This window comes from Psittacula echo (genome assembly GCF_963264785.1).
Source record: "Psittacula echo genome assembly, chromosome: 1".
Lineage (NCBI taxonomy): Eukaryota > Metazoa > Chordata > Aves > Psittaciformes > Psittacidae > Psittacula > Psittacula echo.
The window spans coordinates 97,601,482-97,629,188 of NC_137735.1; the positions used below are offsets into that span (position 1 = coordinate 97,601,482).

At 44.4% G+C, this 27,707-nt stretch overlaps 1 protein-coding gene across 4 annotated transcripts in view; it reads right to left on the minus strand.

Annotated features, from left to right (window-relative positions):
- The window catches only part of WASHC1 (WASH complex subunit 1), a gene marked incomplete at its 5' end in the record, with an annotated part of 48,342 nt that extends 24,246 nt beyond the window's left edge, over nt 1-24,096 (minus strand). The window contains 3 exons of one of the 4 annotated variants that reach the window (XM_080624360.1): nt 11,767-11,920; nt 21,730-21,802; nt 24,031-24,087. In XM_080624360.1, the coding sequence (XP_080480486.1) occupies nt 11,767-11,915 (149 nt within the window). Of the gene's footprint in view, nt 1-11,766; nt 11,946-12,007; nt 12,048-21,729; nt 21,803-24,030 lie in introns of those variants that run through there. The other 3 variants (XM_080624362.1, XM_080624361.1, XM_080624359.1) reach the window with 3 other exon arrangements.
- Between the last annotated feature and the right edge of the window lie 3,611 nt (nt 24,097-27,707).

Below are 27,707 nucleotides of genomic sequence, written 5' to 3' on the forward strand. Positions count from 1 at the left end.
CCCCAAAAATCTTCAGGCCTCAGGCACAGATTTTTCTAACAGGATCAAAGAGCAGATGCCTCTCTGTTTGGACTGACAGCTGCTCTGTCATTTCAATGACACAGTCTGTAGCTCATCAGTGATCAGACACCACCTTTAGAGCAGTTCTAGACACATAATGTAATTTTCCTCACTGTCCTTTTAAAACTCATCTTGCCCACATAGTGACTCACAAGCAGTCATTACAAATGGAAATACTAGCTTCACAATAATACCAGAACAAATTTGTACAGTATACTTTCCAAACCTATTTTCTTCCCCACCCCAAAACTGCCAGGGCTGTAAATTCATAAATTTTAATAGCCTAACCACTCATCCTGTGACATACTCACACAATAAATGTTCTCACAGACTAATGCCTTAAGCAGTAGCTAAATCCCTCATTCCAGTTGAAAGCGAGCATGAAGCGTAATGAAGGGCATGTTTTTGGCATCCCCAACCCACCAAATCACCCGTGTGTTAGAAACAACAAAGAAAACCCTGTCTGTTGCTCAGTAACCCAACAGGAGTTAAGAACTTCTCACCTTCCGTCCCTCCCTCCCTCCAACAGTCACACAAAATCTGATTTTCTTTTGGAATCAGCAAAATCCAGGATGCCACTTCCAAAAGTATTATTGCTGAAGTGAAAACAACAGGAAAAAAGAAAAGATACCCCTCTCATTGGGAGTGTTCAAGGTCAGGCTGGATGGGGCTTTCAACAGGTCCCTTTCAACACTAACTGTTCAATGACTCTATGAAAACCACTCATGAGGCCAAAGTGACAGAGAGAACTGACTCGTGGAGACCATAAGCTTTCCCATTTCTTGGTGCTGAGCTATCGGAATGACTAGCATATTATGTATATTTCACATACAATCAGAAAGCTTACGCCTCCTGTACTACCACAGAAAAGAAGTGCAACAGCTTTACCTCCTCTTCTAAAAGAAATGTCTTTTAATACCTCTTAGGCCAATCAAGCATGTCTTCTCATTCATCTTTGACGGTAGATCTAAAATGAAAGTCCTAGAAGTAAAATAAAACCAGATATTTGCATTTAAAAATGTATATTAATCCAGAAAAAGGATCGTATTCTTGGATAAATTAAGAATGGAATCCAACTCAGAAGATACTAAATTACCCATCTGGGGGTTCTCTTTAGCTCTCTACCATCCAAATCCTTCATTCCTGGCTCCAAAAATAATTGTTATCTCATCCTCTCCCTAACAGCACTGCATGGTGGATTTCCTCAATAAAATCATTGTCTGGAGGATTTAATGGAAGAAAAGCAAGAACTCCTTCATTTGTGTCTGCAAATGGATCTGCTGTCTTCAAAAGCACTGCTATGTCTTAACTGTCAGTTCCATTTACTCCTAACCGCTAACCTGCCACATTTGGAAAAGCCCAGTGACAGCACCATGGCTAGTCAGAAAGAAGGACCATGGAAAAGAGAATTTAATCTGCCAGTCAAGTGTGAGGAACAGACCTTTGGCACTGGTGTTCTCTCCTGCAACTCCTCCCTTGCTGTGCACACTCCTACTTACAGAGGAGGAAGCCTGCAATAGACATTTCAAGCCACTCAGTATTATTTTCCAGACAGTTTTCTCCACAATAGACCCATGATGGAAGTCATGCCTGTAAAACAAAGTGACTTATTTGCATCTCTTCCTCCAGGGCTGACTGTGTAGACAAAACTCAGCCCTACGAACAAAAAATGACTCCAACACATGTGAGAGTCCAGCACCTAAAGCTGGTTGAGAACGACACAGCAGCTGTGTCAATTAGGGTGGAAGTAGGAAAATCTGAAAATATTGCCAAACCCGTGGTCTAAGAAACTAGAAAAAAAGGAACATTTCTTTTGCTGTGAGGCACATACGGACTTGTTATTATGATCTGCTTCTCCTTGGATATTTCCAGAGTAATAGCTACAGCCACCTGGGGTAAAGAGCTGGTGAGGGGAAGGGAATGACTCTCTGGATGGGGAAGTTCATGAGATCTTTTCCAAATCTCTGTTAATTAACAGCCACCTTCCACCCTTGTAGTTTATAGACATGAATTACTGCTGCAGAAAATCTCAGCCACTGCATCTCCCATCAAGTGGATATGGATCCTTCAACCCACAGACATCAAGAGCACTTCAAGGAAAGAAAGTTTACTCAGCTGCGTTTCTCCTTGAGAACCTTCTCAGCGCACCACAACTGTGGAAAGATATTAGGGAAGCACACTTAACACTCCCATGCTAAAGGGCTGCAGCCATAAGGCCTCACTGCATTAGTCAGTCACAGGTGTGATGCAACTCTCCCTCTCCCTGATGCCCCAGCCCAGCGCTCAGCCCCTCGCCACACTCCAAGCACTGATCACAGCATCACAGAACAGTTTGGGTTGGACAGGACCTTAAGATCATCTAGTTCCAGCCCCCTTGCCATGGGCAGGGACACCTCACACTAAACCATGTCACCCAAGGTTCTGTCCAACCTGGCCTTGAACACCGCCAGGGATGGAGTATAAACTCACTTCTTTGGGCAACCTGGAAGGTGCTCCAGTCCCCTGATCATCCTCGTGGCCCTCCTCTGGACTTGTTCCAACAGCTCCATGTTCTTTTTATGTTGAGGACACCAGAACTGCACACAATACTCCAAGCGAGGTCTCATGAGAGCAGGGTAGAGGGGCAGGATCACCTCCTTCGACCTGCTGGTCACGCTCCTCTTGATGCAGCCCAGGATACAGTTGGCTTTCTGGGCTGTGAGCGCACACTGAAGCCGGCTCATGTTGAGTTTCTCATCGGCCAACACCCCCACGTCCTTCTCTGCAGGGCTGCTCTGAATCTCTTCTCTGCCCAACCTGTAGCTGTGCCTGGGATTGCTCCAACCCAGGTATAGGACCTTGCACTTGGCATGGTTAAACTTCATAAGGTTGGCATCAGCCCACCTCACAAGCGTGTCGAGGTCCCTCTGGATGGCATCCCTTCCCTCCGGCGTATCAACCGAACCACACAGTTTGGTGTCACCGGCAAACTTGCTGAGGGCGCACTCAATCCCACTGTCCACGTCGCTGACAGAGACGTAGGACAGGAACAGTCCCAACACCGATCCCTGAGAGATAGAATCCCTCAGAATTGATAGCCCAGTTATTTTGAACCCCAAATTTTTGTAGCTTTTTGGCTATAATCTAAGCTTTTTGACTTTTTGTCAGTATCTCTACCCCTTTAGTGTCAGTCTTGCACAAACTGGGGAGGGATTGTCCACTAGGGACTGTAGTGATAGGACAAGGGGTAACAGGTTAAAACTTAAACAGGGAAAGTTTAGGATGGATATAAGGAGGAAATTCTTTACTGAGAGGGTGGTGAGGCACTGGAATGGGTTGCCCAGGGAAGTCGTGAATGCTCCACCCCTGGTGGTGTTCAAAGCCGGGTTGGACAGAGCCCTAGGTGACATGGTTTAGTGTGAGGTGTCCCTGCCCATGGCAGGGGGGTTGGAACTTGATGATCTTAAGGTCCTTTCCAACCCTAACTATTCTATGGTTCTATGACACCACTCATAACTGGTCTCCAGTTGGACATTGAGCCATTAACTGCAACTCTCTGCATGTGGGCATCCAATCAATTCTTTATCCACCGAGTGGTCTATCCTCAAATTGATGCCTCTTCAATTTACAGACAAGGATATCATGCAGGACAGTGTCAAATGCTTTCCACAAGCCCAGGTAGATGACTTCAATTCCTTTGTCCCCACCCATCAGTTCTGCAGCCCCATCATAGAAGGCCATCAAATTGGTCAGGCATGATTTGCCCTTAGTAAAGTTATGCTGGCTGTCACCAAGCACCTCGTTGTTTTTCATGTGCCTTAGCATGCCTTCCAGGAGAATTTATTATTTCTGGAGTCAATAAACCTCCACAAAAAAAAAAAAAATCAGCAAATTGAGACACTGTAGCACTCAGCTTCAAAGAAGGTTATTTCACTGCAATTGCATAATGCACACTACCTTTTCAATCCAGAAACAGTTCAGTAAGCAAAAAGATACATCTTGTCAATAGCAAGAGGTCCTCTTGGGCTTCCACTTCACAGAGCAGTAAAAGCAGGGGTAATTACACCTCTGTACTTTTTGTTACAAGATAGCTCATAAAAGTTTACACCAATTTATAGCAGCTGAGGGTATACAAAGTGATCCATCCTTCAACTTAGTCACTGCTCTGTCCTCAAATTGACTGTGCTTTAAAATAATCATTGGTGAAAGAAGGGAACGTTTATCAATAGAATTACTTTTCACCTCCACAAACAGGTCCAACATTTGTTTCTTTTACCTCTTGGTGCTACAGTCTTTATTTCCATAGATGGTTTTGAAACAGATAAATGTGTTTTGGAACATGGCCTTTGAATAATAAATAATGGTAGCTGCTACGTGTGGCATCTCTTGTGTTAAAAATCACAGCTCTCTATAAACATTTTAGAAAAGCTTTGCTGAGCCACAGAGAGTCTATAGATGGTAGTAAATTGATTTTAGCCTACAGACACATACAAATATGGACAAAAAGCAAAGAAAAAATTAAATCGGAAAGCCACTGTGGAGTGCATGTGATTGGACCAAATTTTTTTTGATTAATGATTTTCAAAGTTCTGCTGCATGAAGAGAGTCTGGACAGCAAGAAGTTCCTATCATATCAAGAACTTGTTTTTATTAAGTATGCTAAGATTTATCACAGACTCTTCTGTGACACATCTCTCCAGCCACATCCCTGTTACAAATTATTTGCACTGCCATAATCAATCCTCTAGAAGCTAAGGTGGGATTTCCCCTTGCCCATGACCAAAGAAAATAAACCAAATACCTTCAAAGCAAAGCTTTGCTTTACTACAACAGCAAGCCTGCTTCCCTCTGTTCTCTTTTCATATCACTTCTTCACCCTTGGAGGAGCAGCAAATCCTCCTTCTGAGGATGAAGGAGATCTCCCCAGAGTTGCAAAAGTAGAATGTGAGTTGCCAGAGAGGAAGGAACAGATTCAGGCCTCAGGATGGTCAAGCTGCAGTGCATATTCTACTGGGTATTTTTCTAGGTACCAAACTGCACTAGGTACGTGCACATCCTCCTACTTTCCAATGTCTTACATGCTTTCTCAGGGAGTCTGTCTTGTCCTGTCTTTAAGGAACAGGGAGAGAATTAGCTCACAAGAACTTGAAAGCTGCTATTCAATACTGAATTTTCTCCAACAAGGCACACAATACAAACAAGAGACAACCCTGACAGGGTTAAAACCCCCACAAACTAAAATAAAACAATAAACCATATGTAACAAAAGTTACTTAAGTTTCTCCCTACTGTTTGTGTTTCCTATTGCCATCTGTTTTCAAACTGGCCCACATTTCCACTAGATATTCCACTACCATGAAGAACCCTGTAAGAGTAGAGAGAATCCTTTAAAGAGCAACATTAAGTCTGAAATTGTTGTCTGCCTCCTTTTGATAAGCCATTTTGAGACCAATTCCAGAAGCAGGAGAACACTTGCCCTGCAACTTCTGTATTTTACTTCACTTTTTTACTAAATAGAGCAAATTGATACATCAGCAGTTTGGCACGGGTGCACCCGAGTAGTGGGATCAAGTGCACCCTCAGCAGGTTTGCCAACACCACCAAGCTGGGTGGTGCACTTGACATGAGCTGTCTAGTGGAAGGTGTCCCTGCCCATGGCAGAGGGTTGGAACTAGATGATCTTTAAGGTCCCCTCCAACCCAAACCACTCTATGATTCTATACAACACATTTTCTTTTTAGCAACTGAGGATACGGTTAGGGCTTGTATTTCCTTTGTGCTCCTGGATGGCTACTTCAGCATCCTGGACACAATATTCCATCATTTTCAGATGTAGAATCAAGCATTAAGAACCCTTCCTCCCCACACAATGTTTTCTGTAGCTAATACAAACTTATCTCATGCTTTAAGAAACATTTTGTATTAATGCCAGCACTGAGACTTCAAGTTATTCATTAAGATGTACCACTATTTGCATAGCTTCTATTAGGTACAAAAAGTTTAAGTCTGCTTGAAGGTGGATATTGAAGCTGAACAACTTCAATATTTTCTTTAAATTGCTCATTTCAAACAATTCTGAATGTCTTGTTGGTGTACAGAAGGCTACAGCTCTCTTACCAAGTTCAAGCCTGCCTTTCAATCACTTAAGGCAGAACAGACTGATTATCCTCCTTGTGGGGGAATGCGATTCAAAGATAGACCGTTAGTGAAAGAAACTGATGTGGAAGAGCTATTGTTAGCAGACTTAGAGCAAGGGCTTAAGTAACCATCACTACATTTAATGACAATGCCATAAAAGGCATCTCACTTGCAGAATCAAATTTAGCATTCTGTTTCTCTCCTTCCAAAGACGTGTCTAATCTCTTCAAAAGACATGTTTAATTGGAGGTCCAAAAGACAGATTTTCAGCACTTTGAGATGGGCAAGAATCCTGCCTGGCTAATTCTCCACCATGTTTGTTTCATTTTGAAGGAATAATCTGTTAATGATGTAATACCTACCATTCAGCCTCCTCTTTCCTGCTACTTTCATTTCATTTCAAGCTGTGACAGCTCTATCTGTGCCCCTTCTCACCTGCTGCCCCACTCCATGGGCTGCAAGATTTTAAAATCAGGGATTTAGCAGCATCCAGAAAGAGTTGCAAACTGGACTCCTGCAAAAAAACAGTCACTATCCCTTCACCTCTTTTTGAGGACACAGGATACTTGCTACTACCATCTGCCACCAGCCTTCCAGGCATAGTGATCTGACCCTCATATCTCGCTTTCTACAGTCTTCCCAATAGTTTGGGAATCTCCCTCAAGCTACATCTTTACGAGCTTTCAAATTTAGCTTCCAGAGGACCATGAGAGCTAAACCAAATGAGCAGTTTCTTACAAACTGTGTGCTACACTTCAAAAAATCCACATTAATTGCACATGCCTCTACAAGAATAACCAGTATCTGCAGGCAGAATGTCTTCACAGAATCACTGTGTTGGAAGGATCCTCTGGAGATAATCAAGTGCAACCCCCCTGCCAAGGCAGGGCCACCTAGAGCACGTTACACAAGAACACGTCCAGGCGGGTTTTGAATGTCTCCAGAGAGTGATGCTCCACAACCTTTTCAGAAAGCCCGTTCCAGTGCTCTGCCACCCTCAACATGAAGAAGTTGTTCCTCATGTTGAGGTGAAACTTCTTGTGTTTTATTTTATGGCCAACGCTTGTTGTCCAGTCACTGGGCACCACTGAAGAGTCTGGCACCATGCCCTATGTCCTCACATCTGCAGGACCATCCACTCCTTTACCTCACTGTTTCTCCTTTATCTTCCTGGACGCAAATGAATGCTCCTTCAGATGCCCCTCAAGAGAGGCACCTGAAACTAAACCAGACCTAGCATCCTCTCTCAGGTGACCTCTGGGATGGCTTCAAGTACCATGAGGTGACTTGCTGCTTAACAAGAGTGGTATTACTCTCAAATTAAACAGGGAAAAATTAATACCCTGTGCTACAGACAGCCTCCTGGTATAAACTCACCTGAATGGTGATCCATCACAAATGCAGCACCCCTGACACTTCTCCTAGTAAGATCAAGCCCTTACAGTCAGCAGAGGAACAACTATGATGCAGTGTCCAAGCTGCATCCCCAGAGCCACAGTGCACAACAAATATCACCGTTCAGCTTGCAGCAAGACCCTTCTTCGCAAGTTTCCATGAACATTTAATAATACATTCCACAGACCTCCTAAATCAAGTACATTCTTACAGATATATTCAGTCACCCATTTTCACTATCAATCATCATGACTAATCCCAGTAGCAAGTTTAAAACAAGAAGGGGGGGGAACACCCAAATGCACCTCATGATTATGGTTTCGTTTGTATTTTCCATTTCAGGACTACTCACACCTCAACCCTGCTCCTGTCCCAAACATCCCTTAAGGCTCTGCTGCCCAGTCAAACACTTCCTTAATCACACACCTACCAAACTTCCTCCCCACGCTTAACAGCATTTCCACAGTGCTTTGGTTTTCCAACTACCGCTTTCAGAAGTGTGGCTTTCAGTTAAACCTTTTCTGAATATTAATGCCCTTTTGAAATATTAAATGTTAAATTAATGTGAATCCAACTGGGGAGGAACAAGGAGGATATGCCTGTTTAGCAAAATACTATTCCAGACAAGCAAAGAACACTGAATAAAGTGTTCTTTAAAATCTTTAAAAAGATCGACCCAGAAACCCTACAACCTGAAAAAAAAAGAAACACAAGGATGAGAAACTTTGTATACTGGACAATTTGTGGCTGGATCACAGGCAAAGGAGATCAGGACCTTGGTAACATCCCAGATTCAAGTATTTGTTTTCTTTCTACTGCTGTAACACTCTACGATATAACTTGAATATGAAATTTTCCACAAATTTATTATACTAAAGTGTACACTCTGGATAATGAACTGACATATTAGAAGTTATTAACATCTCCTGGCAACAAAAAAAATCTCCTCAGAAAATGAGAAATCCCAAAGGGCAAGCCCAGCTAACCGGGGGGATCCTGCAAGCTAAAACCATCACCTATCTGAAGTACTTACCGCAACAACATTCCTGTCAAGAATTCCATGGCACATGATTCCAACACAAGCTCCCACCCAGAAAATGCCGGCAACAATGAAACAAATAGGTGAATGTCTACTGTTTGAGTGTCTAAATTGGTCAACCTGCCTCCTGTGACCTACATCAAAATCCTCTATTAGAAGTCCAGAAGTTAAACTCACATAGATATTATGTCAGATTGGCTATGTTAGAGTAGTTATGTTTTAAGCAGTAATGATGCGTATTAAAACCTCAGTAGCTTCAGGCAATGAATCTGATCTTTACTGCAGCTTCCACAGCAGATTAATTATATGAATTCGGTTAGCATACGCAAGGTTAAAACTTCCATTACTCCAAAACATAACCCTGGAAAGTACATGCAGCCTCTTGATCTCCTCAAAGTACCAAGAGGACAGGACTTTCTGAGAAGATAGGACTGCCTGTACTGCCCAGCAGCCAAGAGTCTGCCCAGGTCAGTGATTTCCCTCGGCAGGATCTGGTACTTTATTGTTCTCAATGTGGAAGAGGCTGGATGGGTCCTTGCTCCCAAGGGTTAGGAATAAGATAGGGATGCTGAGCTACTCCCTGCTGTTTCTTAGAGATTATAGATTACACAGGTGCACGCACTGTTTGCAAGGTACACGGGAGGCTTAGCCTGCCATGGATTACTAGACCTGCTCTTCAAGGCTGCTCCTAATAGGTCTGCTCTGGGTCTCAGCTATAGTTTACCTTGCTTTCTGCACCTGCTCATCCCTTATTCTCTACAAACTAATGAACTTTGCAAAGTGCCTCATCACCACATACCTTGCCACAGTTAAACTTGATAGCAGGTCAGCTCGTTTAAGAGCATTTGGAAAGAAGACAGCTTGGCAGAGACTTGTCTCATGGGTTATTTCCCAGATTCCCCAAACCAGCAGGAAGGGGAGGAAAACTGCTTATCTTCTTTCTCCCATGTCTCCAAATGCAAAAGTGTCTTTCTTGCATCCTCTCGAGAAGGCTGAATCCACAGGCACTTTTCACCACTGCTGCCTCTGCCCAGCCTAGGGAATATGTATTCTACAGCCACAACAGTACTATAGCTGCCTTTAGTCAGTTTCCAAATAAAGAGAGAAAAAGCTCACCTTCTTTGTACAATGGATGGACATGTTCATTTTAAGAATTCATACTCAATTGTCATGTCAGCAGAACTGAGAGCAGAAGCTTTGATCAGCTAACACTGAGAAAATATTTGGTTTTTTCCATAGAGAGCGAGAGTTTTTTTTCACTCCACCTTTAACAAATAACGGATCGGCTTGCCACTCTCAAAAGCACTGTACCAATCCAACTGTTTCCACAAAACATCCCCAAAACATCTGCACCTTTGTAATATTGAAGTAATGAGTTTGACACACTCAGCTGAGTCTGCCACACTGAACAAGGTTCCTCTCCATTAACACTGCAAGCTGCCATTTTGCAGATCAGAACAGTCAGCTTCCCCAGATAAAGCACCTCCTCCCTGGAAATGGAAGACAGAGCTCCCTTATCTCAGGAAAGGGAAGATAAAAGGTCACTCTTCACTAAGTGGCAAAGTTCTCACCTTGAAAGCTTTGCCCCTTGATTGGCATGGAACAACCAAGGTCATGGAACTTTTAATCAGACGCCTGCATAATTACTAAATAGTTATTAATTATATCTGAGAGCCAAGACCTCAGAGGAAAGGCAAAGCAAACAAAGAGGCCACGGAAGCCTCCTCTGTTGTTGGAAAAAAATTGGTAATTAGAAGTCATGAGTGCACCAAAGAGTGAGGGAACAGCATCACAGTCACTGTTCAGGACTCAGGAGTGACTTGCATACAAAACAGCAGGCTTGTCTGCCTGGGGAAATTACAGGGCACTGAGTTACTAAACAGTGAGCAGGAGAAAAGAAAGAAAAAGAGACGGAGAAAGAACCACTCCTCTTTTATCAATAGCTTTATTTACCCCACAGAGAAGGACAGCACTGCCCACCAGTCCCGAGTTTGAGATGTGCCTTTCACATGTTTCTGGCAGCTCTAGAAAGCCTTCTACCACCCTTATATCATGGAGGGTTCCCATTCTGAGAAGTGCACAAAAGAATCAGACTTTGTGTTCAAGTTAATATAGCCTACACACATCCCTTGCCCAGGAGCGCCCTTGCCCAAGCAGAGCCTTGATTTTCCTCAATGACCTGAGCTCAGCCTTAGTGACTACCCTTTCCTCAGAGGCTGCCCTTCAAAATATCACTATAAAAAAAAAAAACCAACCCCAAAAAAACCCCACTTCGATCTGTTCTTAGAAAAATAAAAAAAATAAAAAAATAAAAAGAAACAATGCCATGGTCCTGCTCATACCATAATAAATCCAACTAGGTAGTCATGATCCCCACTGAAACCACAGCAAGTGCTTTTGCTCATCAGGATGACAAGATAAATGCTGATTTATTTCTATACCACTGATATGACATGCCATCTTAAGGCATCAAAGATGGCATCAGCTGAAAAAAGGCACCATGATATCTACCATCATTTGCAGGCAAAACCAAGAATCTCTCTGATCTACTATATAAGTAGTCTGATAAATCCAGTCCTAAAGATGACCATACGCAAGAGGTGGCAAGCGCAGGTTGAATCCCTGAAGAGATCAGTTTAGACGGATTATGAAACTGTGGCATGAAGAACAGACACACTGATGCACTCAGCCTTCCAGCATACAAAAAGTGCAAAACACAGAAGCCCAAAGAGAACAGTCTGTAAGTCCTAGAGATCAGGAGAGACATTTTCTGCTACACTGCTTCAAGTACAATGACTCAAAAAGACATATCTTTGAGATACTCTAAATAAAAAAAGTCTCCCATTTCAAACATGAGCAAGAAGGAACAAAAGATAACTGCTGCAGAAGCAGTAATGCAATTTGTGGGAGTCTGCCACTGAATAAGAAATTAATAACAACCAACCTCTGGCTAACTGCCGCCATTTCGTTATGCTTAAGTTTGACAGACCCGAATCCAATAAACTCTTATTGAAGTACATATGGTCCTTTTTCATCCCTTCTATGAGCTTCCATTGCTTGCCAATGCAATGCCCTGTCACTGCTGCAACCTTACTACAGCACCATTTCATATTGCTGAATGCTAAGCCTTGAATCCCCATGTAACAGCACCATACCTGTTGAAGATATCACCCGACACCTTTTGCAGATACTGAAGTGCATCTGCCACCTGCTGAACAGCCTCCTCCCTGCGTAAATCCGGTTGGATTAGAGGGACTGAGTACGTTTGCCCTTCCAAAAAGTGCTTCTGGGCTACTGTAGTCATTGCACCTAAAAGAAAGGACAAATAGGTCATTGCAGTAAACACACTTCCATGTTATCACAGCTTTTATACAGGGACTTCCATTCTTTGCTTACCTAATTATTTTAGGGAAGCACTTGCAATGGAACTGGTGAGCTAAGGAGAGAGGAGGCACAAGTAGCAAGTTTGACATATGAGTTTTTTAATAAATCCAAGTGAGGTGGGAGCCTCTTGCTTATCTGAATGCTCTTGGGAACCAGAATTTTATTTTTAGCATGTCACTTAAGGGATCTCTGCTCAGTACTGTGCTGAAAACAAAGACCACACTTTGGAAGAGAGTCAGTTCAGGGTGGTGATAAGACTCCTCACTCGCCTCCTCCCATCCTCATAGTCCAGATGGATATATTTCAGGTCATTCAATCCTATTAGCAAAATGCAGTATTTCATCTTACACTTCTGCTCCAAGAAACACAACTACAGCTCCCTTCCAAGAACAGCAGCTATGAAATTATAGGGCATGCATGTGCACACATGCCCTTCCTCCAAGTAGGTTAATGAGAATTCTTCCATTCTGAGACTCCCAAGAGCTGCTCATTGCTTCTGGTGACTGGGTTTTTCCTTCATAACTACCTTGAGAGAAGCCATATTTTAGGATCCTTTCATATATAAAACCTAAACAGTCACTGAAATCTTTCAGTCATGTTCAACACACGCACCAGAGCAGTATGCATGCTCCTGGATGCAGCTGGGCCAGTATCACTGCTCTGTAGTTCAGCCAGAAGACTGTGCATCACCCATGCTTCCATCCTGCCAGCTTCCCTCACCTCTCCCTCAGCAATTCCAAAGAATCTGCCTCCCGTGTTTTTACTCACACAAATAAACAAAACAATTCCCAGGACAGGAGCTGGGTATAGGGGAGAAATGCATTTCTCTGAGCACATTAGAAATTCTAAACTCACAAACACACTACTGTTAGGACAGCCTGATTAAGGAATAGAGAAGTATCCATTCAGTTTTCTAACCCAAACCCTGCTAGGCCTACAAAACTCCCTTCAAAGTTGTTTTCTCTGTGTGTCTTGCTCATTCAGACAGTAAAAAACCCGCAGCCTACAGCCTCTCATTACAGGGCTTCATCACACAGAGTGCTGTACATCTGTAAAAAAAAATATTCATTAAGCTGAAGAGAAGCAAAACAAAGGAGAATCAAGAAGTAATGTATCTGAAGCAGAGAGATATCTCAGGACATAACACGTTCCCTCTCTGGTACTTGGTGGTCTGGAGGAGCTACTCCAGGGAGCACTGCTGTGTACAAACTGTATTCCAGCCTGCACAACAGAGCAGGCTGAGAATAACACAGAAACACAGTGTGTACGGGAGAAATTCACAAAACAAGAGACTGAAGATTCAGTTACAGCATAAACCAACAGTTTAATAGGTGAAAATTAGAGGGGTCTTCATGCATTCTTTAAATTCCCCATCTTGCTTCACCAAATTAAAAGATACTAGATTAGACTTGCCTGTAGCATGTCTGTATATTTAACACCATTCACCCTCTCTGAATTTGTCCTTTCTAGTCCTACTACAGCAGCTTAGGAAAGACCTTCTGTAAATGTGATGCAGCTGTTGTTTGGGGTGTTCAGGATTTTGCGGGGTTTTGAGGTTGGTCTCTTTTTGGGGGTGTAGGGTAGTGCTTAACAATGAAACATATGAGAGGTAAAAGGAGGAGGGAACCAAGGAGCCTGTCTGTAGATAACTAATTTGCAATATGAAGCTCAGCTATCAGAGGACCTGGCTTTGCTGCAGGAAGCCTAGACTTACTCTGTTTCACTTCATGCATCACTGGCAGTCAGACTGTACCCACATTCTTCAGCAGCAATGTTTGCACACTGATTATAGTCTTCTTGACTGGGCCTATTCATCAGATAGGAAATTATTATTTAGACTTGTAAAGCATACAAGCTAATCTGAGAGGAGCACAGCTAATTTGGAGATGGCATTTTCTGATCTGCTGACCACAACCAAGCTTGAAGCCTTTTGCTTTCAAATCTCCTATTTGACTGACAATGCAGAAAAAAGGCAAACAGCTAACACAGCAAGTGTGCAGTTATGAGATACTTTGGCTTCAGCAGCAACATGAGTTTACGATCCTCCCTGCCACTGGTCACAACTCTTCTCTTGCATCAGTGCTGCTGATGTTTGGGATTCCTATTTTTAACTCGGATCAGTTCAATGACCCAATTTACAGCAGACAAATAAAGAGCTGTAATTGCCCAGACACGAAGCAGAGTGGGAAGAAGGGCAAGAAAGGGACTTCTAAAAACTGCTTCACTATCAAAACCATTACTGTGTAATGATAATCCTGCCCTACAGGGTGAGAAGGTCAAGCTTTTCACCTCTTGAGGCCAGATGAGATTATACAGCCTTACTATGATTTCCCAGACCTTCACCAAATCCTAATTCTCTTGGAGACCTTTCTAAAGCAAAGCTCAGTTCAGCTCCTGGCAGATGGTCACACTCAGAAGCAGCACTGCCCTAACTACTACCAAACTTGTTCCCTTCCTTGCAGTCAGAAGCTACAGACTGTCCTTTAGGTCCCACTGCTCCCTTGCAAAGAGAGGAGCAAGCAGTAGTGGGGCAAAGCAGGAAAAGCCCTGGGTGCTCCTGCTCACACTGTCACAGTTCAGCTGTCAGTAAACTTAAGTTTCATAGGCTCTCAACACAGACTCTCAAACAAGCTCCAGATGCTCACTTTTCTTAAAAAGAGATGTGGCAGACTCTGTGGGAACTGCTGCCAGAGTTAGATACAAGAGACAATTCTTTCTGTGCAAGATAACAAATGAGGGATTCATAGCAAGAAAGAGGAAAAACCAGCAACAGCCTTCTGAATGACCAGACTCAGGCAAAATCTCATGCTATAGCTGCTATATATTACCTCTTGTGACCAAGCTAACTGGAGAAACAAGTCAGTTTTCTAAACACTTAGAGTAGAGGCCTGACCATAGGCTTAAAATAAAAGCAGAATTGTTTCCCGTAACAGACAGGGACTGCAGGAACAAGGGAGATTTTAATAGGGACAAAAGTCAGGAAGGAAAGCAAAGCCTGAATGGCACTCAGCAAGACTGATTCTTCCTTTATCTCAACCCCCAGTGTACTGAGAAGGAAGCAGCATATTTCCTTGCCATACTTCATTATGAGAATTAGTTATTACAAGTGCCACATATTAGAAATATCTCAACTTTTCCACCCTGCCCAATGGATGCCAAGCCTTCATGTTACATACAGGCCAAAGGTGCAAATAAACTGTTCATATCGTATACATGGAAATGATTTCCAGCAAAGCAACAAACTGGTTCCAGTAACATTCTAGAATCTTAAAGAAGCAGCTGGTGTGTTTCAGCAGAAAGCACAGCATCCTGGAATTATGATGGCTGACATGAAATACTCTGATGCTACGGTGAGAAATGGGCACATAAAACCCCAAAGCAAGTATGATTCAGAAAAACAGATGTCAGATCACCCGAGAGATTTAATCATTAGTGGTGTGCCACCTGTGGGTCACACAAGGCAGAAGAAATAGCAACACTGCTTTTATTTTGTGATCAAAGAGGCTCTAGAAAAGAACTGCAGCATCTGGGGGCTCCAGCCACTCTTCATTCCATTATTTTTTCTATGTCAACTTTCATGATCAAGACAAATGTGCTCTGGTGTTATATAATAACCTCATTTGCCTTATTAAATTGCAAACAAAGAGAAAAAGGATGTTTTCTCACTGCACTACCTGCTTACGAGTGCTATATCCCAATTTGGAAGTTCTGACTAGAGCTAGCAACTGCTCAGATTTGCACTTTTGCCTTAAGCTGTCTACACCTTTAACCTCAAGCAAGCTGGTACAAAACTCATCAGGGATGGTGACTATCCTTCTGTGCCCAAAGCTGCTCTCCTCTTCTCAGTTCCAACATTCACACTAGCAAACGCCGAGCAAACCAAAAGCAGTGGGAAACACAGCCTCCATCAGGCTGTCCTACCTTTCCAAAAGCCTTTACACCAGGACAGATACAAGCTGAGAACCCCAGGGTTTTCAGGTATTTGGAACCAGCAACTGTTCAATCACCACAGCCAAATTTAATACTCTGATGGCTATGTAGAGATCTGTGGTTCTGAACCCAGAAACGTAAGTATACAACTCACTGCTCTGGATCGGTAAGAGGAACAACTCAACCCACTTCGCTCACCTTTTGGGTACCCCTGGACTGAAGAATAAAACTCCTTATGTCAAGGCTAAACCCAAAAGAACTTGCTACAGGGCAAAGCCTATAAAAGAAGCAACACTTCTGTAAGTTCTTTAGAAAATACTGGTCTATGGAGGATCAGTCGCTGAGATTATCTACAAACAAAGCTCCCCTCAACCTTAAAATACCTTCACTTTTCAAAGGAATGTAAACAAAAGCAATATTAAGAAAATAATTTGGCTGCCCTCAACACAGACACTGTAAAGCTATATATACAACCACTTACCAGATGCCTACTTTGCTCTGAAAATAAAAGGATAATGAAGCAAGCCACCAATGATACTTGCTTCCTTAACATGCTTCAAGGGATTAAATAAAGAGGGCTCTGGGGAGAAGAGTGCTTAAATACTTTGAAAAAAATCAGTGAGTATTCTTCAAAGATACAAGGGCTGCTCCAGCAATTACTGTGCTGCTGCTACTGTCACTACGCTGGAAAGGCAGCATGAGCTAAAGGCCTTGAATTCCCACATACAGTAACATGTCCAAGAAGTGATAGGCTATTTCCAGCCCTATGTGTCTCCTTTGTAGGGCTCTAATAAAAGATCAATGCCTTGTAGCCACTTCTGAGGACAGAGAGACCAGGAATATGCAATAGAAGACAAGTCTGCATAGCCCTCACCACATATCACTATAACAATACCACAAGTATGGCTCCACAGTGGGAACAGACCAAATCACAGATGAACTACAGGTTAAACACTCTTGAAGTAGAGGCAGGCTTTCGGCATAGCTTATCACAAAGTGCTGTCTCTTCTGATAGAGGAATGTCACATCTATAATTTGATTCACAATAAGAAGTCATCCCAAATTCCTGACCGACAGTAATTTCTTACACATAATACTTTCTACCATGTTTACCTGGACAAATGTTGTCCTATCTAGGCTGACAATACCGGACCTCTGTTATTCTCACTTTCCTCTGCTCCAATCTAGCACATTGCTCTCAATACCTAAACACAGCTTTTAGAGCTCAGAAAGCTCACAGTTGCTACAATGTCTGTCTCATCACAAACTTCTACTATTGTACACTTCACTACAGAATTCTCCAGTACCGTAATTAATATACTGCTACATCATCCTTATTCTCTTACTTTCTGCACAGGCTTCCCACAGAATTTCAGTTCATGAGCAAATCTGCTGGCATATTCCAGTCATACCTTGCTTGTACCAGAAGCTTGCCTAGAAGCCCTTCCAACAAAATATCAAAAAGAACTCCTTCAAGGAATAAATAAAATAAAGATAATTGTATCACCCTGCGCTCCACAGACACACAAAGCACACTCCTGTGGGTTTACCAGCTGCAAAGCCAGGGGACTGTATTTAAGAGAGAGACTTAAAGTGCTAGAAAACAAAACATGTCATTGCATATGCTCCTCCTGTTAAGTGACACAATAAGGCAGTGTGTACACATGCATTCACACAGATGTAGACATGCAACTGAAACGAAAGCTACAAGTTCCTTACACGCTGATGGTAAATGCAGCACAAGAGCCCAGATGTAAGTCTTGTTTTATTGTGTAGCAAGTGATTGTTCTGCCCCGTGCTGACATTCACTGGAGGGGTTGAAATTTAGTCCTCCAGCAGAGCACACAGTAGGTTACCATCCTGGGTAGGAGAGCAGGATTTCCAGCAGACACAAGAGGTTCACAGTCCCTGTGCTAAGCCAACTTTACCTGTTTTCAGGGGGCAGCAGGGGAAGGGAGGAGGAGAGAAGCACTTTGATAAGTTAAGAGGATGAAAAGTCTATTTATATTTTTTAATTAACCACATTCTACAGTGTTATTAAGCAGCAATCAAAGATGCAGATGGTACTGATTTGATTGGCAAAAGGTGCACTCTGCTGAATATTAAGGAATTCTGCCCCTATAAATAGGTCTAATCACCATCTGAAGGCTGGAAGGCAATGATGAAAGAAAGCATTAACAAGACCATAATTAGGCCCCATAGCAGGCTACACTCTACCAAGGTGCTCACGTTACTAGACGTCTCGTAGCACCCTCAAACTCTGCTGTAGACATTACTGTTTTGGGTCTCAAGACCTCTAGCAGCTCTTTTAGACAAAGCTATGAAGTGTGGGGTTTCTCCATTTTTTGAGGGCCTGGCATCAGTTGGGACTTTACTTTCCAGCACTATTCCTGAAGCAAAAGATCTCTCCAGCTGTCCCACCCTGCTCACTCTCCACGAATGAATTAAACCGGGCAGCTGGAGCTTCCCAGGCACAGAGACTGGCAACGGGTGCAGAAAAGCAAGAAGCTTCAGAAGCTGTCAGTCTCCCTCCCCCTCAGAGCAGGGTAGTACATCATGGCCATATCTACATCACAAAGCTAACCTAGGCACTGCTGTAAAAGCCATTCCTGCTCCTCTGCTCCATCTTTTGGAAGAGATACTTACTCAACCTTGTACTTCCAGCCTGTCCTTACAGTACAGAGTTACCTCAGAACAACCACCACAAAAAAAGTCCATGTAGAAATGAATCCTAAGAAGTGTCTCCTGCTACATGCCTTCCAGAAGTTACTCATTGACCGGGGACTGCCTGAACAACCAAGATGCTTTTAAAAGGAGTAGCCTCCGACAATTACCCAATGGCCCTGCAGCAAAAGCATAGCACTGAGGAGCCTGATCTAATACACAGCAGAACTCAGGGGCTCACACTGCATTTCACACACTGAACAACCTGGCCTTGTGGGCTGACACTCTGCTTGGAAATGGCAGGAGGGAATTCCATCACTGAAGCAGTCCCATCTCATTTGTTCCAGCAGCAGCTGCAGGAAAAGCAAAAGCTTTTTCTTCTGCACTGGTACGCAGCCACTGATCACCCAGTGATATAATCCCCTAAATTCTCCATATCCAAATGGTGTGGAATTGCTGGCAGTTACCACATATGCAGTACCTCACACATCCAGGTACCAAAAGAACACTGTGTTGCACCACAACGTCAGCTACAGTGCTGGTTGCCTTATGTTAACTCAATCTATGTACTACTGAGAGCTGTCTAGTTCAATCCAACACACCTTGGGATCTGCATGAAAGGTACCTCAGATGCAATCAATTTCAAGTATATGTTTTGCTCAACCAACTGACTACTAATGTTGTATTAGAAAAAGGTATTAAGGTAATGCAACAAAGACACTCACTTTTGGAAACAGCAAGAGAGACTGGTAGGAAAATTGCATCTAAAATACCAATTTTTTCCCCCAGTTAATTCCCTAAGTGGCAGAGGGAACACAATAAATAGGCTGCTTTGCAACAAGAGTGGCTTACTGACAGTTTCTGTAAACTGGGTGTCTGATAGGAGCATGCTTCCTGGGCCATAGATTGTGTCAGACACCAAAAAAACACCCATTGCTACTTATGTGTTTGTCTTATCCTGCTGTTTCTGGAATAAAATGCTATCTGTAAGTATCCACCAAAGCAAAAGCACTGTCAAAAATCTACTTCTGAAAGCGTGAGTCCTCTATTTAAGGCAGCCCCTTCTCAAAAAGCCAGTGACTGCTAAAACCTTTGTCTCAGACATTGTTTTGAAATAAACAATAATTATTGCAGCTACTAAAGACAGATGAAATCCATGAGAACATGACATTAAGGCAAAGACATTATTGACAAGTAACTAAATACATATGAACTGGAGGATTTGTTTTCCCACCAGCAGCATTGTCTCTTGGATCAAATACATCAACAGACTTGGTGATTATTTTCAAATGAGCCCTAAAAATGACTCAGAGCCACTTAGATTTGTTGGTTTGTCACAAACTACATTGCCCTATTCCACTCAGGCTAAATAGAAAGAATTGACCTGAGATCTTAGAGCCCAGCTTTACAATAGCACATGCAACTCCCTGGCAAACTGCAAAATACCTGACATTTCAAGACGCATCATGTAAAATCAAATGTCGTCAACTCTCCAGAAGACAGAATGCTACTGCATTAAATTATTTTTTAAAGAGAATCTGAAAGGTAGAGACTTAAAAAGAATTCAGAGGTCTACTTCAGTCTCTGCTCCACAAGCTAAGATGGCCTCTAAGCCACTACTGACTTGAAGACAGTCTTCCCTCTCAATACAGAGCTCAGCTTTGTGAGACAGACAGCAGCCCTCCCCACCATGAGGCACTAAGCTGCAGGCTGCATCACCTTGCTGAGAAAGCCCTGTTCTCTAAGCACAGGCTGAAACTGATTTCCTTCAGCTGGATACATACAGCTCATTTTGACAAGTAGATGTTGATATCTAAAGTTAATCAGATAACCCTCTGCAACTGTCACCTTTGGCTCTCATCATTAATTGAGACAATCAGGTGCTCTAATGAACAATTGATCTGATTCTAAGGTAGGTACCTACAACTGACCAGAAGCACTGCACTAATTAATTGCCTGCTTTCCCTTCCCCTCATTACTTATTATGAAAGAAGCCTAAGCAAATAGCTCAGCTACACCCAAACATCCAAGACACAGCTCTCCGTTCAATTGCTTAAATGGGGGTGCTTTGAATTTGTATGCCTAAAGTACACAGAAGCCACAAGCTATGCCAAAAGTCTGTTGGAGGGCCATTTCCCTGCAGTAAGCTCTCTTAAATACTAGAGTTCCAAAAGCAGGCTAGCTGAAACGCTGCTGCAGAATGTTTGGTTCAGAAAAACGAGGAGCTGCTCAATCTTACAGTCTTACCATAACAACAAATACATAATTCAAAAAATACAGCACGTTGCTTAAAAAACAAAACAACCAAAAAAAACCCAAACAAAACCACCCCCAAACAAGCAAGCAAAAAGATCCAGTTTTTTTCTCTCTAATTCTCTGGTGCAAAATCAGCTTCAGTCTCTGAAGAGTGACCTTAGCTGCAGATCTGACCACTGACACATTTCACTGCTGCAAACCCGAACTAACAATGTCCTATTTTTCACATGCACATTCAGTACCCTCTGCTCCAAAGTCCTGGAGTTTTACAGCCCCCATATCCCCCCCCCCCGAATATTACAACAGATCCTGAGATACTTAATGAAGGCAGCAACCAAATCAAACTGGCAACCAAAGCAATTCCTCTCTGTCTTATACACTGAAAAGCAAAGGGAATGCTTACATTTCTGCAAGATGACATGAGGGGAATGACCTCACTAACAGGGTCTTCAAGCCCACTCATATTTGCTAGAAGGAACAGCCCTACAGTGTGGCCTGGACGACAGGAGCTGACAAAAAGCTGGGTCAAATGAATGACACCTTGGGAATCAATAACCCACTAAAGAAACTGCTGGATGGGCTATTTTCTGGCAAAGGTTATCTTGTGAAGGGGTATAAGCAGGGCTGGTTAGCTACAGAAATTGCTTTTTGAGTGATAGAAATGATTCCCTTTAAGCTCACACACCACTGCCATGGGAAACATTACAATTTCAGATGTAATCCTCTTCTTCCTCTGCATACCACCTTTAATCTAAAATCTCTCTATATATATATTTATAAATCTGCCTTGCTTTCAGGCTTATCTCAGTACTATTTTCCCCCAGCTCTCAATTTCTACCCTTCTCTTTTACTGCTCAGACTTAGCGTGCAGTGACTGCAGTTACCCGGTATGACCAGAACGCAGACTGCGGAGTACTTCCCAGGGACTCTGCTTTCAGTTTTCTTGCCAATGAACTCCTGAGTTGAGAAAAAAGAAAACAGCACTTTTTATCTTAAGGAATGAAGATAAACTCATACTATAAAATATAAAAACTCAGTTTAAATATCCAGAGTGATAGAAGAAGAGCAGATGCTAAGATCACCAGCCCGTTCTGCTCTGGGACTGCCTCAGGCATTTTTCTGCCTGAGATTTCTTTACAGGTGCATCTGTTTCCTCCCATAGCAAAGCATCCCAGGAATACAGAGGTGTATCAGGCAGACTTTACATGCCAGCTTTACTGCTCAAGACAAGACAAACATAACCAAGTATCACAAGAATTTATCAGCCCTTAGTTAACTTGGTAAAAGAAAGTCCAAGTGAGGGGCAGTTGACTGGAGGACCTCCGACTCCCTGGACAACTGAAAAGCAAAAAGGCTCTACAAGGACATGTCAAAGTCAGTTTGCTTCCAGCTGTTGCCTCTGGCAAAAGCAGCACTATCCGCTCCACTTCCTTTCACTGCTCAAGGGAGGTTCTGCATTTCAGAGAACTGGCAAGAAATACGGACAGGTTCAGCTTCTCCCTCAGCTACTCCAGGATAGGTCAATCTGACTGCAAATCTCTGCCAGCAACACCTGCTCCACAACCTAAATGAAATAAATAGGTCATCTCAAGCAAACTCTGAGCTGACATTTGCTTGAATCCCATGAAGTGCCACAACCACAGCTGGCACTATCCCACCTCCTTGCTGGAAGCTGCACTGTAGAAGCAGAGTCAAGAATTGGCCTAATCTCTCAGGGATGAAAAGGTTCCTCTTTTGAAAAATGCCTTTGGGAAAATCCAGATGTTGTCCAACCACTCCATTTGCGCTACACCATTTAAAAATAAATAAATAAAAGGAGAGGGGGAAGCCCCACAACACGACTTCCAGTAATTACTAAAAGACTAATGATGATTACTGCTGGATGCAAATTCACTGCCATTAACAGCCTTTCTTCATGTGTACAGATAGGTCTATGAGCCCTGTGGTCTTTTTACTGTTGTCTGACTCATTCTTTATTTTGAACATAGATTAAAAAAAAACCCCAACAAGACACAATGAAAGCATTTATCACAACAGCATTTGGGTTCCTTTGCAGACACTGATGTGTTTTTATTTGAAAAATCGTTACACCACCACAGCTACTGGCTCGGAAGTGTGAGGAACATGCCTTTGTGTAACTTAAAGGCAATTTGTATCAAAACCAATTTGTCAGTACTCCAGGTAGCAAACTGCATTGATGCACTGATGGACTAGAAGTTAAGCTTTTTTTCATCTGTGATGTTCTTTGAATTAACTGATTGTTAATAGTAACCAATTATTATTTGGAATAGTAAAAGGGCCACTAGATCAAGGACAGGTTGGACAGGGCTTTGAGTGACCTGTTTTAATGCAAGGTGTCCCTGCCCATGGCAGGGGGCTTGGAACTGGATGATCTTCAAGGTCCCTGCTAACCCAAACCGTTCCGTGATTCTATGAAACTCTGAATCAGAGCCACAACTCTGTCATAAGCCATTAGCTAACTTTCTGAAGAAAAGTATGTAACTCACACACCAGAGTCCTCTAACCTTCTATCTTGGACGCCTCTTCCTCATTTTTGTGACTCCCTTCAGGCTGCAACACCCAGCTGTCCATCCCTTCAGGGTACCTAACCTACATGGAGGGAGGGGATTGCCCTTCTCAACCCCCGAGGCGTAACATTAAGTACAAGCGTCCCATACACCACCGCCAAGTTGAGATTCCCATACTCCATGCCCGCCTGACAAGTTTTCCAACCAATTCCACGGCTCAGCACTGAAGCACGGTGAAGTAAGCGTAACAAAAGGCTTTCCAAACCAGCTGTCCCACCCAAACAGGTCCTGCCTGCCGCTCACATCACATTACCAAAACCTCACGGGGTCCCCAGCGGACGGAGCCTATAGCCACCAGAAGCGTCTCACCGGGGGCTGTCGGGCCTCAGACACCTCGACAGCCCCTCACAGGGCCCCGCCACCGCGCCGGCGGGAGGGCACCATCCCCGAGCCCCGGCTCCGAGCGCCGCCGGGTCCAGCCAAAGCTGCTCCGCTCCGCCGGCACCCCGGCCTCCCGCTGTCCCCTGGGCCGGGCCAGGCCGCACCGAACCAGGGCCGGGCGAAGACCAGCGGAGCTCGGAAAAAGGAGCGCTGAGGGAGGCAGAGAACCCCAACCCCGCCCAGCGCCTATTCCCAGGCACGCCGTGCGCCCCTCACCTGCCGCCAGCCAACCACGCCCTGCCACCAACCAGGAAGCGGCGCCCCGCGCTGCTTCCGCCCTTAATTGAGCGTCACTTCCGCCCAGTTAGGGCGTCCCGTTAATGCTAAGGCGAGCTCACCCCCGCGCCGGGTGAGGGGCGGAGCTGCGCGTGCGCGCGTTGGACGGCGGGACGCCGCGCCTGAGGCGCCCCCCGGCGGCGGGGCGAGGTGGCTATCTTGTGAGGCCGGAGCCGCCTTCGCGGTGCGTTGCCGGTGAGTTGTGTGCGTCGCCTGAACCCCTGCTGGCGCTGCCGCCCTCCTTAGAGAATCATCTGGGTTGGAAAAGACCTCTATGACCATCAAGTTTACTGTTACCCCAGGACTGCCAAGTCCACCACTAAACCATGTCACTGACTGCTTCATCAACGCTGTTCCTGAACACCTCTAGGGATAGTGACTCCAGCACTGCTCTGGGCCGCCTGTGCCAACGCCTGAGCACCTCTCTGTGAAGAACTTGTTCCTAATATCCAATCTAAACCACCCCTGGTGCAGCTTGAGGCTGTTTCCCCTTGTCCTGTCACTTATGTTGAAGTGGAAACCGACGTCCACCCCGCTACAAGCTCCTTTCAGGTAGCTACAGAGAGTGATAAAGTCCTCCCTGAGCCTTCTCTTCTCCAGCCAAAACACCCCCAGTTCCCTCAGCCACTCCTCATCACACTTGTGCTGCAGACCCTTCACCAGCTTTGCCCTTCTCTGGACCCACTCCAGCTCCTCAATGTCTCTCTTGCAGTGAGGGGCTCAGAGCTGAACACAGGAATCGAGGTGCAGCCTCACCAGTGCTCAGTACAGGGGGATGATCACTGCCCTGGCTCTGCTGGCTTGCTATTGCTGAGACAGGCCAGGATGCCATTGGCCTTCTTGGCTGCCTGGGCACAGGCTTCTCGTGTTCATCTCCATCAATCAGCACCTCCAGGTCATGTTCCACTGAGCAACTTTCCAGCCACTCTTCCCTAAGCCTCTAGCATTGCATGGGGCTGTTGTGACCCAGCCTCTGTGCTGGCCTGAGTCCCAGGGAGTGGGCAGGAGGAGACGATCATCTGCGTGCCCCACAACAGGGCAGAGGCAGTGCAGGGACCCTGCCGTTGCTGGTTGCCTTGGTGAGGAGGTGATGTGCCTCCAGCATGCCCTCACAGAGGGGCCCTCACCAGTGCTCCCGGTTCTGTGAGCAGGACCCCACTGCAAAGAGAAGGTAGTGTTGGCACAGCACTCCTTCTGGTCCCTGCCACATGCTGCAGAGTCACGGATTTAGGGAAAACCCCACAGATGTTTTTTAGTTGCCACATTCAATCCTGCTTCTGTGCCTGGCTGCTTTTCTGCTACCATGTACAGAGCATGGCAAGCAAAAGGGGGATCTCTGACTCATACACTTGTTTTCTCTCCAGTGCTCATGTTTAGAGTTGGACAATTTAAAAAAATGACTTCGTAAAATAGTGGATATTTTTAAGTACGCTCTACTTGTTTGTTCTTGTGTCGCTTTTATACTCTCCTTCGTGCACGCATTCAGGCAACCAGGTTCTTCCAGCACAAATGCTTACAAAAAGTGAATCTGAAGAGTGCATCTGTAAATATAAAAATCCACATTTTAAAGGGGTATGTGCTACACCAGATGGGTATTTGCATGCTCATCCATTTCAGGATCAGAAACAATTTCTCAAGACTTAGGTAAACAGTTACAACTTCACACTATTTGAATAGCAAATACCAGTTTTTGAATGCACACAGGGAACATTTGTGATTGATATCTAGCATTAGAAACAGTATACAAAGAAAACAATGAGGCAAGCCTCTTCAAGCAGTGAATGCACTTGAACACATCAGGACCCACTCATGCATATTCAATTAGGGGGAAGAAAGGTAAATCCATTACAGAAATTGCCTGTGCAGATTCTTTGCTTGGTTCCACTTCTCTGCAGTGGGAAGCAGAGGTGGGTGATGAGAAGCTCAACATGACCCAGCAGTGTGTGCTCGCAGCCCAGAAACCAACCATATGCTGGGCTGCATCAAAAGGAGTGTGAGCAGCAGGTCAAGGGAGGTGATCTTGCCCCTCTACTCTGCTCTCATGAGACCCCATCTGCAGTACTGTGTTCAGCTCTGGGGCCTGCAACATAAGAGGGACGTGGACCTGCTCAAGCAAGTCCAGAGGAGGCCACAAAGATGCTCAGAGCACTGGAGCACCTCTCCTATGGAGACACGCTGACAGTTGGGCTTGTGCAGCCTGGAGAAGGGAAGGCTTTGGGGAGACATTTGAGCAGCTTCCAGTACCTAAAGCTACCAGTACTACAGGAAAGCTACAGAGGGGCTTTTTACAAGAGCATGTAGTGACAGGACAAGGGGGGATGGCTTTAAAGTGATAGAGAGCAGATTTAGATTATATATTAGGAAGAAATTCTTCCCTGTGAGAGTGGTGAGACACTGGCACAGATTGCCCAGAGAAGCTGTGGCTGCCCCATCCCTTGCAGTGTTCAAGGCCAGGTTGGAAGGGGCCTGGAGCAACCTGGGCTAGTGGAAGGTGTCCCTGCCCATGGCAGGTGTTGGAACTAGGTGGCTTTTGAGGTCCCTTCCAATCTAAACCATCCTATGATTCTATAAACATGGCCTGAAGCAGGGGAATGATGTTAGACCTGGTGGAGTTGCACAGGAGATCAGGAGCCAGCAGCAGCAGCTTCTCCATTTCAGAGCCTGCAGGAGGGTGCAGTGCTTGCCTCTGTGATGTTTTAATGATGGGCCTGGTAAGACCCAGCAGTATGGAGAGCATAAAGGCACTAGGTCTAAGAGCTAAGGATCAGGGTAAGAGCTACTGAAATCCTCCAATGAAGAAAGAAGTTATAAGGAATGAAAAATCCTGCCAAAAACTCAAAGCAGACAAAAAAACCAGATCTAGCCAAGTCTGAGCAAGGAGCCTGTGTGTGGGTGTCAGGACCTGTCAAAAACAAAATAGGGAAGCGGATGTAAGAAGCAACAATCCAATCTATTCTGATTCACTTTTATTTATATACCACTGACGGAAAGCCCTCCAAATGCTTGCTGCTGCTTGGGTAAAAATCCAATTCAATGCCTTTATCAAATTCAGAGAAAGCAAGAAGTGATGGCAGACTGACACAGCCCCTTCCTGTGTTCCCCTCCCAGCCATCCTGAGGAATAAGAGCCAGCAGGTTGGATAATCTACCATTAAAAGGCAAAAAGAGAGCTAACATGGAGAAAGGGGAAGCAGTGAAACTCAAGCCAGGCAGGCAGAGAGGTGATCGAGCAGCAGGTGTACAGTGAGCTGCACATGAGAAGTGATACGGTAGCACTGGACTGGAGAAAGCACCGGGAAGCTCCTGGTAGTGGGTGAGAGGCTGTAAATCACAGCAATTTTGTCATATATCAAATGTTTTTCCTGTAAAGGCAAGACCTATCTATCGAGGCACAAGTGGTTTCGAACAACAGTGCAGAAAGGATCTGCAGGTAAATCAGTACAGCGGCTGCTGAAGAGTGTCCAATGCAGAAGCAGTAGCACTAGCAGAAGCAGAAGCACTAGCCTCTGGCTGGTTGCATGCCTCAGGGCATGCAACTGGCTGGTGGAGACCAGGCAGAAAGAAATGGACACCATCTCTTCTCTCTCCAGAATGAAGTTCACTGGCTACATTTTGTAA